The 15,562-nt window shown below is 35.0% G+C and overlaps 1 protein-coding gene across 1 annotated transcript in view; it reads right to left on the bottom strand.

The window, feature by feature from the left end:
- The window catches only part of LOC105327913 (uncharacterized), a 33,829-nt gene that overhangs the window by 14,668 nt on the left and 3,599 nt on the right, over positions 1-15,562 (bottom strand). Inside the window, exons 9-33 of the mRNA XM_066081048.1 lie at positions 15,419-15,531; positions 15,094-15,219; positions 14,340-14,534; positions 13,962-14,116; positions 13,325-13,452; positions 13,001-13,036; positions 10,465-10,571; positions 10,189-10,286; positions 9,991-10,092; positions 9,585-9,722; positions 9,326-9,437; positions 6,372-6,488; positions 5,897-6,097; positions 5,485-5,591; positions 5,234-5,324; positions 4,761-4,898; positions 4,254-4,400; positions 3,947-4,006; positions 3,080-3,234; positions 2,557-2,653; positions 2,118-2,251; positions 1,144-1,315; positions 761-858; positions 377-499; positions 195-275 (exon numbers count right to left, since the gene is read on the bottom strand). Coding sequence (XP_065937120.1) covers positions 195-275; positions 377-499; positions 761-858; positions 1,144-1,315; positions 2,118-2,251; positions 2,557-2,653; positions 3,080-3,234; positions 3,947-4,006; positions 4,254-4,400; positions 4,761-4,898; positions 5,234-5,324; positions 5,485-5,591; positions 5,897-6,097; positions 6,372-6,488; positions 9,326-9,437; positions 9,585-9,722; positions 9,991-10,092; positions 10,189-10,286; positions 10,465-10,571; positions 13,001-13,036; positions 13,325-13,452; positions 13,962-14,116; positions 14,340-14,534; positions 15,094-15,219; positions 15,419-15,531 — 3,031 coding nt within the window. The remainder of the gene's footprint in view (positions 1-194; positions 276-376; positions 500-760; positions 859-1,143; positions 1,316-2,117; positions 2,252-2,556; positions 2,654-3,079; positions 3,235-3,946; positions 4,007-4,253; positions 4,401-4,760; positions 4,899-5,233; positions 5,325-5,484; positions 5,592-5,896; positions 6,098-6,371; positions 6,489-9,325; positions 9,438-9,584; positions 9,723-9,990; positions 10,093-10,188; positions 10,287-10,464; positions 10,572-13,000; positions 13,037-13,324; positions 13,453-13,961; positions 14,117-14,339; positions 14,535-15,093; positions 15,220-15,418; positions 15,532-15,562) is intronic.

Raw genomic sequence — 15,562 nt, 5'->3', positions numbered from 1 at the left:
ATTAGACTGTGAAAATTGATATTGATGAAATAAAAATTTTTTTGGGAAATCAAAATGCAGTTTGATAAGACGGAGAAACAAATCTCAGTTGGATTTCAGACAAAGTTTAGGTGGGTTTATCCGCATAGTAACTTGCACAACAGTTTATTTCAATTGAGATATATTAATATATGTAATATGATATTTGGTCTCACTTTGGGTCTGGAGTAAGCCCCTCTAAATTGTCTGTTCCCTGCTTCTTCTCATGAGGATCTCCAATCATGAAATAGGTTTTCCTGTCAAATTTCAAAAACAACATCAGTTAAAACAGTTCCAAATTAAAATAAAAGGAACCTGGAGAAAGGGGCCCTCCCTAAATAACTTTCTGTATACTGACCTGATGTTGGGGAAATCCTTGAGCAACCTCAGTATGCTGTTGTAGTAAGCGATCAGCTGTCCCCTCAGACTGTACTGAGTCATCCTCTGGTTAAAGCGGTAACAAAACTCTTGGATCAAGTGTCTGAAAGATACAAAAATTAATGATATAATAAACAAGTGATTTTCATCACTAACATTCCTAACAAAGAATTTCCATGGCACTGCAGCAAATGTATTGAACACTTTTGAGATTTTGATAAAAGCTTTAATATTATTCCCAATGAGTAAACAGAATGAACTAAAACTTGATTTAACAAACAAATACATAGTACAAATACAGAAGATATGCTTTGGAGTGAATTTGCTACTAGGACTAATACAAATATCAGGCATTTTGTTTCACCTCTTTGCTTTCTTGGATTCCTCTGGATTCATCAAAACATGTCTCATTTCATTCCTCTTCTTCACAAAATCATTCAGCATCAGGTCTCTGCTAGGGGTCTACAAAGTATGACATCAGAATGACTGATCCAATTACACGATAATGTTTAAATCGCAACCAGATTTCAAATTTCAATATTGCCTGTATAAAATAAACATGTCCTCTTCAAAAAAAGTTGATTACAATATTTTATCACCAGTTTTGTAAACTATAATTTATCAACTTTTCATCATCTCTTTCCAAAGATTGTGATTTAATTATTGCATGTATATTTCAGCTCAAACTAAAGTTTAGATATTGATTTCTTCTGATTTATTGTGCTTATGGCACCCTTTAGCACTCACTTTTTCTAGCTGTATGGACACAAATGCATCAGGGGATCGGACATATCTGAGGCTCTGGTCATGTGACAGCTTGGCCCCCAGGGTGGAGCCACCTGTACCCCCAGAGAAACTGGTCATTTGAGTGACTGAGCTCTTCTCGGACTTGGTCTCTGATGGACTGGCCCTCCCACTGCTGTAGAAAAGAAACAGAGGGCAGCTGTTAAATACATTACATCACATTCCACATACCGGGTATTTTTGGCTTGTAAAGTGCGTTGAAAGCTATGGCAGTTATAACACTGTAATGCACATAGGGTACTCAAAGGTTAAAATGACTAGTTTTATTATGACGTCACAAATGTTGAACGCTGTAAAATGCAACGTCACAAGCGAAAATCAAAGTTCATGCTTGTGGGTTAAGGTGGCTCTTCCACGAATATGAACTTACCCTTAGGATAAGAATTATAAGATATGAATTTTAAAGTATAAATCACATTTGCAGACAAGGCAAGAAGTTAAAAAAATGTAAATATAAGCATTAAATCATGATTTTTTGAAAGATAAAGTCTCATAACTGCAGTGATGTGTGCATACAAATTTTCATAACGCACTTATGCACGTTACTCAATTTGTATGTACACGTCACTGCAGTTATGAGACTGTATCTTTCAAAAAATCATGATTTAATGCTATAGTATAGTCAAATATTTTGAGAAAGCTGACTTCAATTAATTTCTTCCTTTTTTGATATAATCATTCTTTTTTAACCCATCTAAAATAATTTTTCTGATTTTAATTTGTCTAGATTTTTTTCTCATCCTTTCTCAGGAGGGCTGTGGGGTTAACTTGGTTGAGGGCCACATATACATGTGATGCACTCCCCTTGTGTAATACAGTAGATATATGATGTATGTCTGTTTCAGTAGTCGAGATTTCCAACCCTTTGTGTATGTCAGGTTCCTCTATAGGTACACAGGAATTGTTAGATTACCTACCCTTTGTGTATGTCAGGTTCCTCTATAGGTACACAGGAATTGGCCTGTAACACTGCACTAGTTATGGCATTCTTCTGAACTATCTGCACTTGGAGGATTGTCTTCAGATTCTCAAGCCCACTGCCTTGTAACATCTGTAAACAAAAAAAATTAAGAGTTACCAAAAAAAAAAAAAATCAATAAATTTATCTCTACTCTGACTTAAAATAATCTTAAACTGATCATTGTCCAAATATGATCACATAAGACATTTGTCAAGAAAGTATAAAATACTTGTCTTTAATTAAACTATAGGAAATGAGCAAGATATACATGTATTAATTTATAAAGAAGTGTATTGAGCTAGAAGCTGTGTCCATGCATGACAAAGTCTTTATTATATGGGTGCCCTTTTTAGTCATGCATAGAGAGTTTATAGATGGAAAAAACACAATCTTACGTCCTCCATGGACTCCCGTGTCCTGAAGCTGAACCGCCCGATCTGTGCCTCGTCCAGTTCATTGATGGCCAGGGACTGCTGGAGGGGCACACTCATCCTGGGGAAGGGTAAAAATAGAAACAATTAGAGGGGCATACATATCCTGAGGGAGGGGTATAAAAATAGGACAATTATTGAAAAATATTTGACCTAAACCTTTGTATAATAGAAGTGTCATTAAAATGAATACAGGAATTATGCCGATATATAATCATACACATGTGTAATATGCTGATATATAATTTTACACATATGTAATATCAAAATTTTCAACAAAGGGTTATAGTTTAAAGATTTATTTTTGTAGGAACTTCTGTCATATACATGTATTAACATAACCCATTCTCCTAAATATTAGCTCAACATGAAAATGCATGGTGATCTTTGAGAATATTTGAGAAAAAAAGTCATATGTATGGGAAATTTAAAAAAAAAAATAACTTATACATGTATTATAAAAAATATTGTGTATTGAAGGACCTACTTATAGACGGCTGAGTCGTCCTCCTGTACGTCAGTCATGCTGATGGGCGGGGCTTTCCCTGCGTCATCCTTCATAGAGGCCGACTCAAACTGTATAGCCCTGATGTACATGTGGTAGTCACTGAAACCCATCTCAACGGCCTGCTTCTTGTACACCTAAATTTACAATATAAAAATGATGATTATGGGTTTGATTGACAATAAAAGTACTGAAGTACTGAAAGCCGGGCTCTTTTGGTGTGTTTTTATGCATACTTTGTAGTAAAGACTAAATCTCTCTCTCTCTCCCTCTCTCTCTCTCTCTCTCTCTCTCTCTCTCTCTCTCTCTCTCTCTCTCTCTCTCTCTCTCTCTCTCTCTCATGCTTTTGATATCGGCAAAGCGTCAGATAGCGACCAAATTTTGTAAGCGGCTATTAACAAAAATATGTTCAAGGCAGTTGCTGCCTTGAATTTTGCAACAAGCGTTATATATTCAATCCCAATTTCTCCTACGCGCAGCAAAGTAGTTCATGGAAATTCATGCGCATTGTATATGTCCAAAATGCATAGTCTTGTTTATAAAACACGTTATTAATAAGAAAACTAAAAAAGATAGACAATTCTCTCAAAATTAAAAAAAAGAAACAAAATGCCAACACTTTTGGCAAAACTTGGCTCTTTGTGTAACTATTTGGTATAGCGGAAGCTTTTACCTTGACGCTGTTTGGTTTTTTGTTTACTTTTGAAGTTGTGCTATTTATAGTAACATTGGCAATTTGCCTGCCTACAGCCAGGACTCTGCTTTCAGCAGAGCACGGCTAATAAAATATCACATTAATTTTCTTTTGGAGCTATAAAAATACATAACTTTTTGGTCTGTAAAACTTACCCCTGCCAGAATGCCAGTTTCCAAGGCAGCATCCAACAACCTGTGTCTACAAGTCAGGGTCTGAAATTGAATGTTGAATTTTTTACACTGCATTGCTGAATCACATAGAGAAAACTGATTTGAACATATTTGCTTATCATAAATCTCAAAAGAAAAAAATTGACAAAATATAACCGCTACACACGCTGTATCTTTTTTCAAGGAAATTCATTAAGTTAGCTTATGAACACACAAAGAAAAATACAAGCAAATAAATCATATGCTTCTGCTATTGTAAAAGAATGGATATGAAACCATGGGCACTAACCTCCAGTAGCCTGTTGACGGCCCCCATCATGCTGAGTTGTCTGTCCCTGGTGTTTTTCCTGGTTCCCTCCTCCTCCTTCTTGTCCACCATCGTTCGGGCCATCATACACATAAAGATCGGGTCCTCAACGTACACCTCAGCAAACAACTACAATACACATCAGACAAATTAGATAAATAAAGTAATTAAAACAGCTACAATATGCATCAGACAAATTTTATGCTGTGGTTTCGTCAATATTGGTTAAATACCAATTTTCGTGGGTTTTGTTGCTCTGTTGATCATCATAGATAGAATCCAAATTTGAATGGTTACCTACAGATGTATACAGAACTCTTAGTCTGAAGGAGACTAATATAGTCTAAAAATGGCCACAAACATTCAGCCCTCTTAAACACCTCACAATGACAAAAGATGACATATTGAATGAATCTACGTCCTCATCAAGCAACCGAGTAAGTACTCACATCTCTCAGTAAGTACTCACATCTCTGAGTTAGTACTCACATCTTTTTGGGCCTGCTGGTTGAAGTTGGAGTCCAGTTTATCTGAGGTGTCCCACTCCTTACACGCCACCGCCATCAGTCGCTTCTCTATCATCACTGTGCTGTACACCGACTGGGGCTGATGGGCATGGATCAACTCCTAATTAACACAAATACAGTCAGTAATCAATATTAGAGATTTCATCATCATCGTCATCGTCATCATCATCACTTAGATTGATAAGCATGGACCAACTCCCCAAAATGCAATACAATCACTAATCAATATTGGAGATTTCTCTATCACCAATTAATAATAAACTTTTTAATTATCTTAATAATTCAATCATAACTCTGCTTGTACACAGACTAGGGCTGGTTGGGAGACCAACCACTGATGAACACAAAACACTCATAAACTAATGGATAGTAGAGATTTCTCTATCACTATTTAATTGTAGAGACTTCTCTATTATCCCCATACTGTACTCTCACCTGTAGGGCATACTTGAGTGCTTCAGGGACTCTGCTGGCAATGGACAGAGAAGGATGGAACTCCAACATGTAGATGTTCCTCAATGCAGGCCTTCAAAAAAATCCAATTTTCAGATTCAATTCAATTCAAATAATACTGGTAAACAAATCTAAATTCAAATAAAATTTAATTTGTGTAAGGTCACTAATTTCAACAAACGAAGGAATCAGTTGCGATTTTTCAGGAATTTTGTTAAGGTGGCTATTTTTACCTGCTGAGATTGACAGAGATGGGCTGTTTAGGAACCACTCCCAGGGGCAGACCAAACTCCTCCCCCTCCCTGCACACCTTCTGAAGGTATTCTCTCTGCTCCTCAATCTGAAATCATAAGTCTGTCTCTTTAAAGTATTCCAACACCCCAGGTCTGTGATTCAACTATACATACACAGCATAAGGAAAAGTCTTTGCATACCCTTGTAACTGAAATTTTCAAATGCAACATAACTTTTTGTGATAAAATTGAGGTCCTGGTTGGCTATCATTTGATGTACATCAGTTTCCATTATATATAAGAATATTATTATTCAATGCAAATTATCTCATCAGTTTGTTAGAATGTATGAAGTCATTTAACAAAGATATAAATTTATTCAGTATCTAATGCCACACTCTGACAGGGGTACCTGTTTGTCCATGATGTTTTTGATGAGTGTGGTCATGTGCCTGAGGATGACACACTCAGCACGGATTGTCTTGATGAAATAGTCTGCGTCAAAGTCAAAACGAGGCCGCTTGTTCATCAGGTTCGTCATGACCTGTGCCATGGCGCGCTTCTCGTCCCGGTCAAAGATGTGTTGATAGGCTTCGAAGTAACAGTCAAGAAGCTGAAATGATAAAAAAATCAGGACCATGAATATATGAAGAAAGGATCAAAAGACAGCTTTATATATATAATTAGCTACAGAATTTGAAACTATTTTCTTAAAGTTCAGGATATTCAAGAATGGAGAATTTAAGAAATATTTGATAAAATTTCATTCAATTCTAAATCATATCAATAGCAATCCACATATGCATGTTAATATTTTGAATGCATCTTCATTTTAAATCAATATAGTACGACTATGTCCATAGTGATACACAGCACCCAAGTCCTACCTCTCTCTTGCACTCCATGAAACAGGTCAGATTGTTCCATAAGTCCACCAGTACTCCAAACCTGTCCACCTCTCGGTGCGAGTACTCCCCGATGTCAAAGTCTCCCGGACCCTGATGCTGTTGTCAAGAAATAACCAAAACATTAACAAATGTCACTCCATCATAATATTTTAATACAAACATAGGTAATCACAGATTACAAAGCTCACCGAGACGAGACATCACCCTTATGAGACTTCACCTTCATGAGACCACCTTTATCATTTTAAATGAAAATCATACTTTATGATCTTGGATATTCATGGTTTCTGTTTTGACACAATATTGTATATCATCCGTTAAAAAACTGTATGATAGTCATATGTTCATATGTTAATCAATACAATAATATAAAATGAAATATTGCATCCTATCATATTTACAACATATATCATATAATACAATAAAATGTCATAATAAACAATGATGAGATGTGATATTGTAACGTATGATATGACATTGTATTGTGTTATACGTTATTGTATTTGATCACTTAATACAATATCATAATATATAAAACAATATAGTATTATATTACAATATCATATAACATAATACATCATAATATTGAAACATATGATATTATATTGTATAATATAGTATGATATTGTATGATACTGTATCATTTTTGATACATAATATGATATTGTATATCATATGATACAATATAATTTGATATGTACATAATTGTATCTTATCAAATGATACAATATTATGTGATAAAGTAAAATATTATATAATACAATATTACATTATATATATTGTATCATATGATACAATAATATATTTTACAAAATCATACAATACAATTTCATGTGATGTGATAATATATCATATTATAAACCAATATCATATCATACAATATCGTATGATACGACATTATATAATATTACAGTATCATATTATACAATTTCATGTGATATATTTCTATATTACAGAAACTAATATCATATGATACAATATCGTATGATACAATATTACAGAATATACAATATTGTATCATAGGATACAATATTATATTTTGCAATATCTTATGTAATATTATCATGTGATAAAATAATAAATTAATAATACAATATAGTATTATACAATATTGTATCATAATATACAATACTATACATAATGATATCATGATACATCATAACAGAAATTATCAAAAAAATTGATACAATATCATATCGTATCATATAACTTTTTATAATATTACATATGATATTATATTGTATCATATTAAACAATATTGTTTCATACCATACAATACTATATCATAGGAATCATGTTATATCATCTATCAACAAACACATCTATCTATCAAGCAGGTTTGAGTGAGGTAGGAGATTTCTTTAGCATCCTTGATAATGGAGATCAGGCTTTGCATCTGAAGCAACCTCTGCGTTTCATTTATAATATAGTTAAATCAACTATGCAAGCTATCATCTATAAAACATGTGACCTGTTCCAAAAAAACTAAACCTCATCCAGCATCCGAAGCCTATGGCTAAGATTCAGCATTCAAGCCTGTAAGGTGCATCAGTATACATAAGACGCATCTCCATGCAAGTTTGGTGAAACTCAGACCAGTAATAACTAAGATATCATCATCAGAGGGCACTAGCAATTAAAACTTAACCTGCTCCAGCATCCGCAACCTATGGCTCAAATTAAACATCCATGCCTGTCAGGTGCATCTGTATCATAAGACACATCATCCATAGAAGTCTGGTGAAGTTAGGACCTGTAATAACTAAGATATATTTTTTAGCATCCTTGATAATGGAGATCAAGCTCTGCATCTGAAGCTTCCTCTGTGATTCATTCATATTACAGTTAAGTCAACTATGCAAGGTTGAAATAGTACTATTATCTATTAAACATGTGACCTGACCAAAAAACTTAACCATATCCAGCATCTGAAACCTATGGCTCAGATTCAGCATTCAAGCCTGTCAGGTGCATCAGTATCATAAGAAGCACAATCTATGGAAGTCTGGTGAAGTTATGACAAGTAGTAACTAAGATATAATCATCAGAGGGCACCTGTTTCAAAAACTTTAACCAGCTCTTAAAACCTTAACCTCCTCCAGCATCCGAAACCTATGGCTCAGATTCAGCATTCAAGCCTGTCTGGTGCATCAGTATCATAAGACGCACCATCCATAGAAGTCTGGTGAAGTTAGGACAAGTAGTAACTAAGATATAATCATCAGAGGGCACCTGCAACAAAAACTTTAACCAGCTCTAAAAACCTTAACCTCCTTCAGCATCTGTAACCTATAGCTCAGATTCAGCACCCAAGCCTGCCTGGTGCATCAGTATCATAGGACACACCATCCATGCAAGTTTGGTGAAGTACGGACCTGCAGTAACTTAGATATTGCTATCAAAGGGCACCTGCAACAAAAACTTTAACCTGGTCCAACAACCTTAACCTCCTCCAGCATCTGAAATTTAGGACTCAGATTCAGCATCCAAGTCTTTCAAGTCCATAAGTAGGTCCAGATGCATCATCCATGCAAGTTTGGTGAAGATAGGACAAGTAATAGCTTAGATACAGGACATGCAACAAAAACTTTAACCAGGTCCGGACGCCGACGCCGACGCCGAGGGTATAGCATAAGCTCCCCTGACTTCGTCTCGGTGAGCTAAAAATAAGTTTAAAAGCATGCTCAAATGTTGAAATAAAAGCCCCTTACTGTATATTCCTTATTTTCCCCAATTCAGCCGTTTTCCATAAAATCGCAAACACCGAATTTTTAACATAGTTTCATGTAGTTTACATATGTCCAAAAAATAAAAGCGAGGTTTTAAATTTGATATTGATATGCTTCTTGCGATTTTATGCAGATATTAATTCCTTGCATTTAATTAGGAATCTACAGTATTCCCTTAAGGATGGTGTATGTGGGGATACTAACCAGCCGCCTCCTGGCTGACTCCCCGCCCCTCAGGACCTTGGACTTCTTTCTCATGTCCCGGTCCTTTTCAACATAATGGGTGGCTATCAAAAGAATCTCTTCCTCCATTTTCCTTTAGAAAAAAACCCCCAAAACAATTGTAAAATTCAATGAGTTATGAATATTATAGACACCCTATATCCTAATAATTGAGGATTATGGAAGTTACTCTAATCAAATTACTAAATGTCATTAACACCGAGCATTGAGGTATACTTACTTAAGGTCTTTCTCGGCCGAGTCGTACACAATGTAGTACCCCCTCTGGTCTTGTACATGGATGCGACCTTCCTCCACTGTATAGAAGTCATCATGGTTCTCGATGTCAGAAAACTCCATAAACTCGGTCTCATTCAATCTAACAAAGAAACAAAACAATACAATAGAAAGCTTTCCCTCCCTGAAATGATGCTGTAAAGTACCTGTTTGTCAAAAGAATTGGGAACATAATACATGTATACATGTATTTATATATCATTCAATATAAGGTTTATACAGCAAAGAAGATCCACAAACAATTATGAACTACAAGCTTTGGTTATTCTAATTAACTTTTTTTCTCAAAGGTTGTTCTGTAACTACAAAATATTGGATTAAACATTTTAGCTAAATTGAAGTTTCCTTACTTAAAATCTGCTGGCGTGTTGTGCATGTAACCATGGCAACCGATGCCGCCACCTCCTCCCACTGTTCCGTCATGTTCGGTGGCACGCCTGTGGTTCTGTGGACTGGAAACAGGAGAAAAACAATGTCAAGCAGAATAAAAATATAAAATCTACATCAGATGAACAGTTCAATTTCTGTGTGCCACGTTCAGCACTTACCTAGTCTTCTTCAACCCGCCAACTTCCTGGGACAGGCCGGCATCATTAATGGTCAGAGTCCTCTCTATAGAGCGGAAGTAGTTAAATACACTTAAGGCCTGTCAAAAATCAAAAACCCATAATTATTTCATGAAAGATTTAAAATTAATATAATAATTGTACAGGTATGTTACTCATGACTAAAAATATACTTCATTAATTACATTACAAACATCTTTTCTCTCTATAAAGCAATGTAGGAACATACTTCATACACAGACAAAATAGGTCACTGACCGTTCTCTGGAGGTCCCTGATCCTGAGGTGTCGAAGGTGAAGGAAGGCCAGGAAGGCCCCCTGTAGAGAGGCGGGGTCCTGGTTCTCTTGCTCACCCTCGTCTAAACCTGTAACACCCCACACAAACAGAGATCAGAAATACGTAGCACGTCACACAAAAAAAGCTCTCCTCAAACGGTGCTTCAAAATAGCAATGTAAATACAAGCCAACAATTAAAATGTTTCATTTTTTGAGCTATATTACTTTAATTTGTATTATTTGGTTTCAAAAATAGATTTTGTACTTTTTAAACTTTCAAAGTTTAAATTTGCATTCATTCAACATGCATGCAAATCAATATTTTACTTTTCCTAAAAAATGTTCATAAGGCTTATAGTTTTTCTTTGTTGATATAATAGAAACACCTCAATTTTCAACCTTTTCAATGGGCCAAATTGTTTCAAAGTAGTGCATTAAGTGTGTTTGATCAGTTTCACTTTTGACACATCATATACCAACTCAATGTGCTTTACTTTTAATACACTCTCTAGCAATAAATCTGTATTCTTATTATACATGTACATGTTGTACCTATGAATAAAAGCTAAGTTTATACTGGCAAAACTGTAACAAAACACATGACAACACAGACAGACAGACAGAGAGACAAACAACACTTACTCCACCATTGTGTCACCCCAGCACAATGAATTAATTTTTGCTGTAAACATAATCCCAGTATGCAATGCAATAAACCCTAGTGAACTATGCAAACAATGTGTAAAATCTTTATCTGGCCTATCATGGACAAATCTGCATGTATAAAATAATTCACAAACAATTAACATCACAATATTCTAGCATTCCATGGCTTATAATTGCATTTTACTAAGCAATTGTTTTGTCAAACCTTTAATACAAATGTTTTGAGCTGTATTATCCACTGAAAAAAAGATAATAGTAGTGTAACCAACAAACTGAAAAGGCATGAAATGAAACATACCCTTGTGAACTGTTTCCCTGTAATGGCTGATGTAAACAGCAGTGTATTTTGCATCAACTTATATTGACAACACAGGTATAGTTATTATGTATCAAGCCTTCGCCAGTGTCTGAGAATATACTGTACACAGGGTTATTTTCGTCCCCAAGTTATTTTTGCTCTTCTTGACATGCAAACGGTTTTACCCCATCTTGAAATCGCTCAAACAAAGTTATGGTTAAAGAAAGATTAGACTAAGACATTGGAATTTGCCCAGTTTTGAATTTGCCCGTTGATGATGAGGACGAAAAAGTGGAAAAATAAAACGGGGGCAAATATTTCCCTGTATACAGTAATACAGATTACCAGTACCAATCCTGTTATTGTTATTAAATATTCATACCTGTATCCAGATCTATAAATTATCAGTTACGTACATTAATTAAATTTTGTTGTAAATAGGAAGCAAGTTCTATAGTCATGTTGTTAAAGTTTATTGACCATTTGAGTTTCTATCTACATTTTTTTTTTCCTCACCTCCATGCATATTTGCGGTAATACATTTGGTTGTTAAAGAGTAGCAAGTCTGATACCATTTGTTAATTTCATGATTATTGTGGAATCATCATTGTTCATGGGGGACCAATGTTTGCGGCTTTCGCGGGTAACCCTTGCCTATGAATTAACATTCCCACGAACGTATGTATGAGCATTTGTTTAATACAGTATAACTTGTTTAGTACAAACACGGATATAGCGAATTCTCGGATATAGCGAAGTTTTTTTGAGTTCCCAATCAAATTCTTAACAAATCTTTGCAAAATTTTACGGTTTTAACGAATTTGGATATAACGAATTTACGGATACAGCAAACTGATTTTGAGTCCCGTAGAGGTAAATAATAACAATTTTATAACAAATTTCTTTAAAGTTAAAAAAGTTTGCAATACCATTTCGCAAAAAAGTTTGAATTAATTTATTTTTATATAAATTTTTCGACTCACAATCCAATTATTAAAGGTATCAAAGTAATGTAATTTTTATTTTAAGCCTCAATCAGCAAAAGTTATAGTCTGGTGAAAGAAAACATGTATACATTGAATTCTCTATAGTTATTATTACGAATTCGTTATACGAATGAATCTATGAAATACAGTAAAACTCAGTTATAGCGAAGTCCTAGGAACCAATGGATTTACTTTGTTATATCCGTAATTCGTTATACGAATATAACGAATTACGGATATAACAAAGTAAATCCATTGGTTCCTAGGACTTCGCTATAACTGAGTTTTACTGTATTTCATAGATTATAACGACCTTGCTACCAATGAAATTACGTCTCCACGAACCAGGAAAATCATGGCTTTCCATGAACATTGACCTGCACAAATAAAAATGATTCCACAGTACATTTTTGTGTTTTACATATTATTCTGATTTCTGTTTTGTAATGCATTGAATAATATCGACTCTAACATTCATCCATCCTTCTTTATGCATGTATTATTTTGTTCTACAGTTATTGAAGAAGACTATACTCCATGTCAGAATTTGTTTGTGTTGTATGATACCTGGTAACTTCATGATAAACTCCTCATGTTCGTACCCTGTAACACCAGCACACTTACATATCATATGATTATAGAGGCTTACCCAGTAAAAGGGTAATGCTCCATGTAAACAATTTATATACATGCTTATTTGACATCAAATAATTTTTGAAAAAAACATTTAATGGGTAAAAAAGTCTATCATTACTTCTTTGGATAGGAAAGCAGCTAAAAGATAAACTTTTTACATGTAGGATAATAAACATTCTGGATACAATTTTAATTTCATTGGGTGTTATCAGTTCATACAAAACAAATGTAGAAAAGTCAGAGCATGCATCTTACCCAGCATCTGGACCGTGCTCTTGTAGTCGTAGCTGTCCTTCCGTCGCCGAGCACTGACCGCCCGCGCCGACTTACTTCCAGATCCGCTTACTTCCTCTTCCTCTTGGAGATTGTCATCAAGGTCGTTACTGAAATACACATTAATTGTGAACAGAAGGCTTAAGATTGGACAAGATCTGGAAATTCTTATACATGCACATACATACATGTATACAGATCAAAACTTGATTTCAGTAAGGAATCAATTTTGTAAAATTTATTTCAGACTTTTGATAACCGATAGAATAGATATAGATCTTCATTAAAATGTCTTTCCAACTACACATACACGTACATATATTTCTATTTGATTTAATTTAAACTAAATTTTTTATAATGATTACATTATAATGTTTCCCCTACCCTATCTATGTGTATAAAGAACCAAAGAACATCCCAAAAATATAGATATATATATAGATATCTTGGGAATAAAAACAAAAGCAACTTGACCTCTGATTATCAAGAATGTCATACTAAAAATATATATTATGCAAAAGAAACAGAGAAAGTGGTTAGAAAATACAGAGCAATTCTACAAGAAAAAAGCATGTGTAGGAGTTAAAGGCCCTGGAGAGTCAAAACAAGGCGTTCTTACTCTGAGTAGAGGTCGGGGTTGGAGTAGATCTTCCTCCAAGTCAGTTTGGTGTCATAGGAGCGCGGGGCGGTGCGGTGAGTAGTCACGGAGGCCTCCATGGGGTCAGAGGGCTGCTGAACCATGCTGGCGTGGTCTCTCAGGGTTTCCTGCACTTTCTACAACAGTAGTGTAACATGCAATAAACCTACATGTACTTTTATTTACAAAGCTTTTATTTCACATTCAACCTGATGTCAACTTGATGAAAATAATGTCAAAACTTTCTCTGTGACAGAGTCTATGATGAAATGATTTTAAAATATTGCAAGTGACAATTAATGTCTGGTTCTTGAAAACATTATAAATAAACCTGCTCAAAAACATTTGATTGACACAAACCTGAGGGTCGTGAACTGCTGTGAATGACTCCATGTATCTCAGAATTTCATCCACATTGTTACGATGTCTCAGTGCCGTCCACTTCTTCTCTTGTAGGGGGTCACGCTCACTTTTGAGGCTCACAAAGGGGACCCAGTTGCTCTCCTTCCTGAGGCAGTGGGAGGGGGAGTCAGAACCCCACCCTTGCTGACCAGGCTGTTACAAAGTTAAACATCAATAAAAAATTGAATTATCAGAGATTTCAGCCTTATTATTTTTCAAAAAGGTGTCCTATTGTAGGTTTTGTCTAACAAAGAGGTGGATGACCATTTTCTGTGTTGAAACTAAACGGAAGAGTAGCTTTAGTAATCCAAAGATATATATCTACCATAGTCCAATCTACACTTTGCAAAAGTTTATCCCCTTTGTGGGGTTAAAATAAAGGTCAAAAGGGAAAAAACAACTTTTCCCTTTTTTATGCAACCAAATATTTGGGCATCCTGTGAAGAAATGTCTTGGAATTTGATTTATTCCTTCGATGTGTGGGTTGCCCCAACTTGGGGGAATTAAAATTTACAGTGGAAACAGATTTCTAATATTAAATGACAAAGTTACAATCCTCTAAACTACAAAGGCTCCTATGAGAAATATATGGGTTTTTCCCAAATATGGCGGCAAAGTGGTATAATTTTTGTAAAGTGTGGATTGATCTATTATATCAAATTAATAAACTTCTTTGAAATAAAAAATGGAACCAAAACAGGATTAGCTTTACCTCCAGTCTGTCGTATGTCTTGAATGTCTTCATGATTTCCTGTCTGTTAAAAATTGTGTGGAACTTCCTGTTTACGGCTGCATACATCTCCATCTCGTCAGCAGAATTGTGGACTGAATTCAAATCCTGTAAAACGATCAACAGACCAGTGACCTTATCATGACCTGTCTTCAGGCGCATTGCTATTTTTTTGGACAAATTGAGCTAAATGATCAGAAAATAATTAAGTTGTATGTGAAAAGAGTACCTTGGAGTATATATCAAAATACAACTGTTATCATGGTTATGATAAGTGAAACATCAAGTGTAAAACATGTATACTTACATAGTTGATTCCATAGATATTGAGGAGGAAGCTGAGATGAGGTTTGAGTGTATCAAAATCCACAGCGTTTAATGGCAGTCCTTGGGTAGACTCATCAGTGGCTATTCCTCCACCTATACATTAAATTGAAGCCTTAATGCAAAA

Source organism: Magallana gigas, chromosome 4 (genome assembly GCF_963853765.1).
Source record: "Magallana gigas chromosome 4, xbMagGiga1.1, whole genome shotgun sequence".
In the NCBI taxonomy this organism is placed as follows: Eukaryota; Metazoa; Mollusca; class Bivalvia; order Ostreida; family Ostreidae; genus Magallana; species Magallana gigas.
The sequence above is the reverse complement of the archived record's forward strand: the minus strand, read 5'-3'. Positions and strand labels throughout refer to the sequence as shown.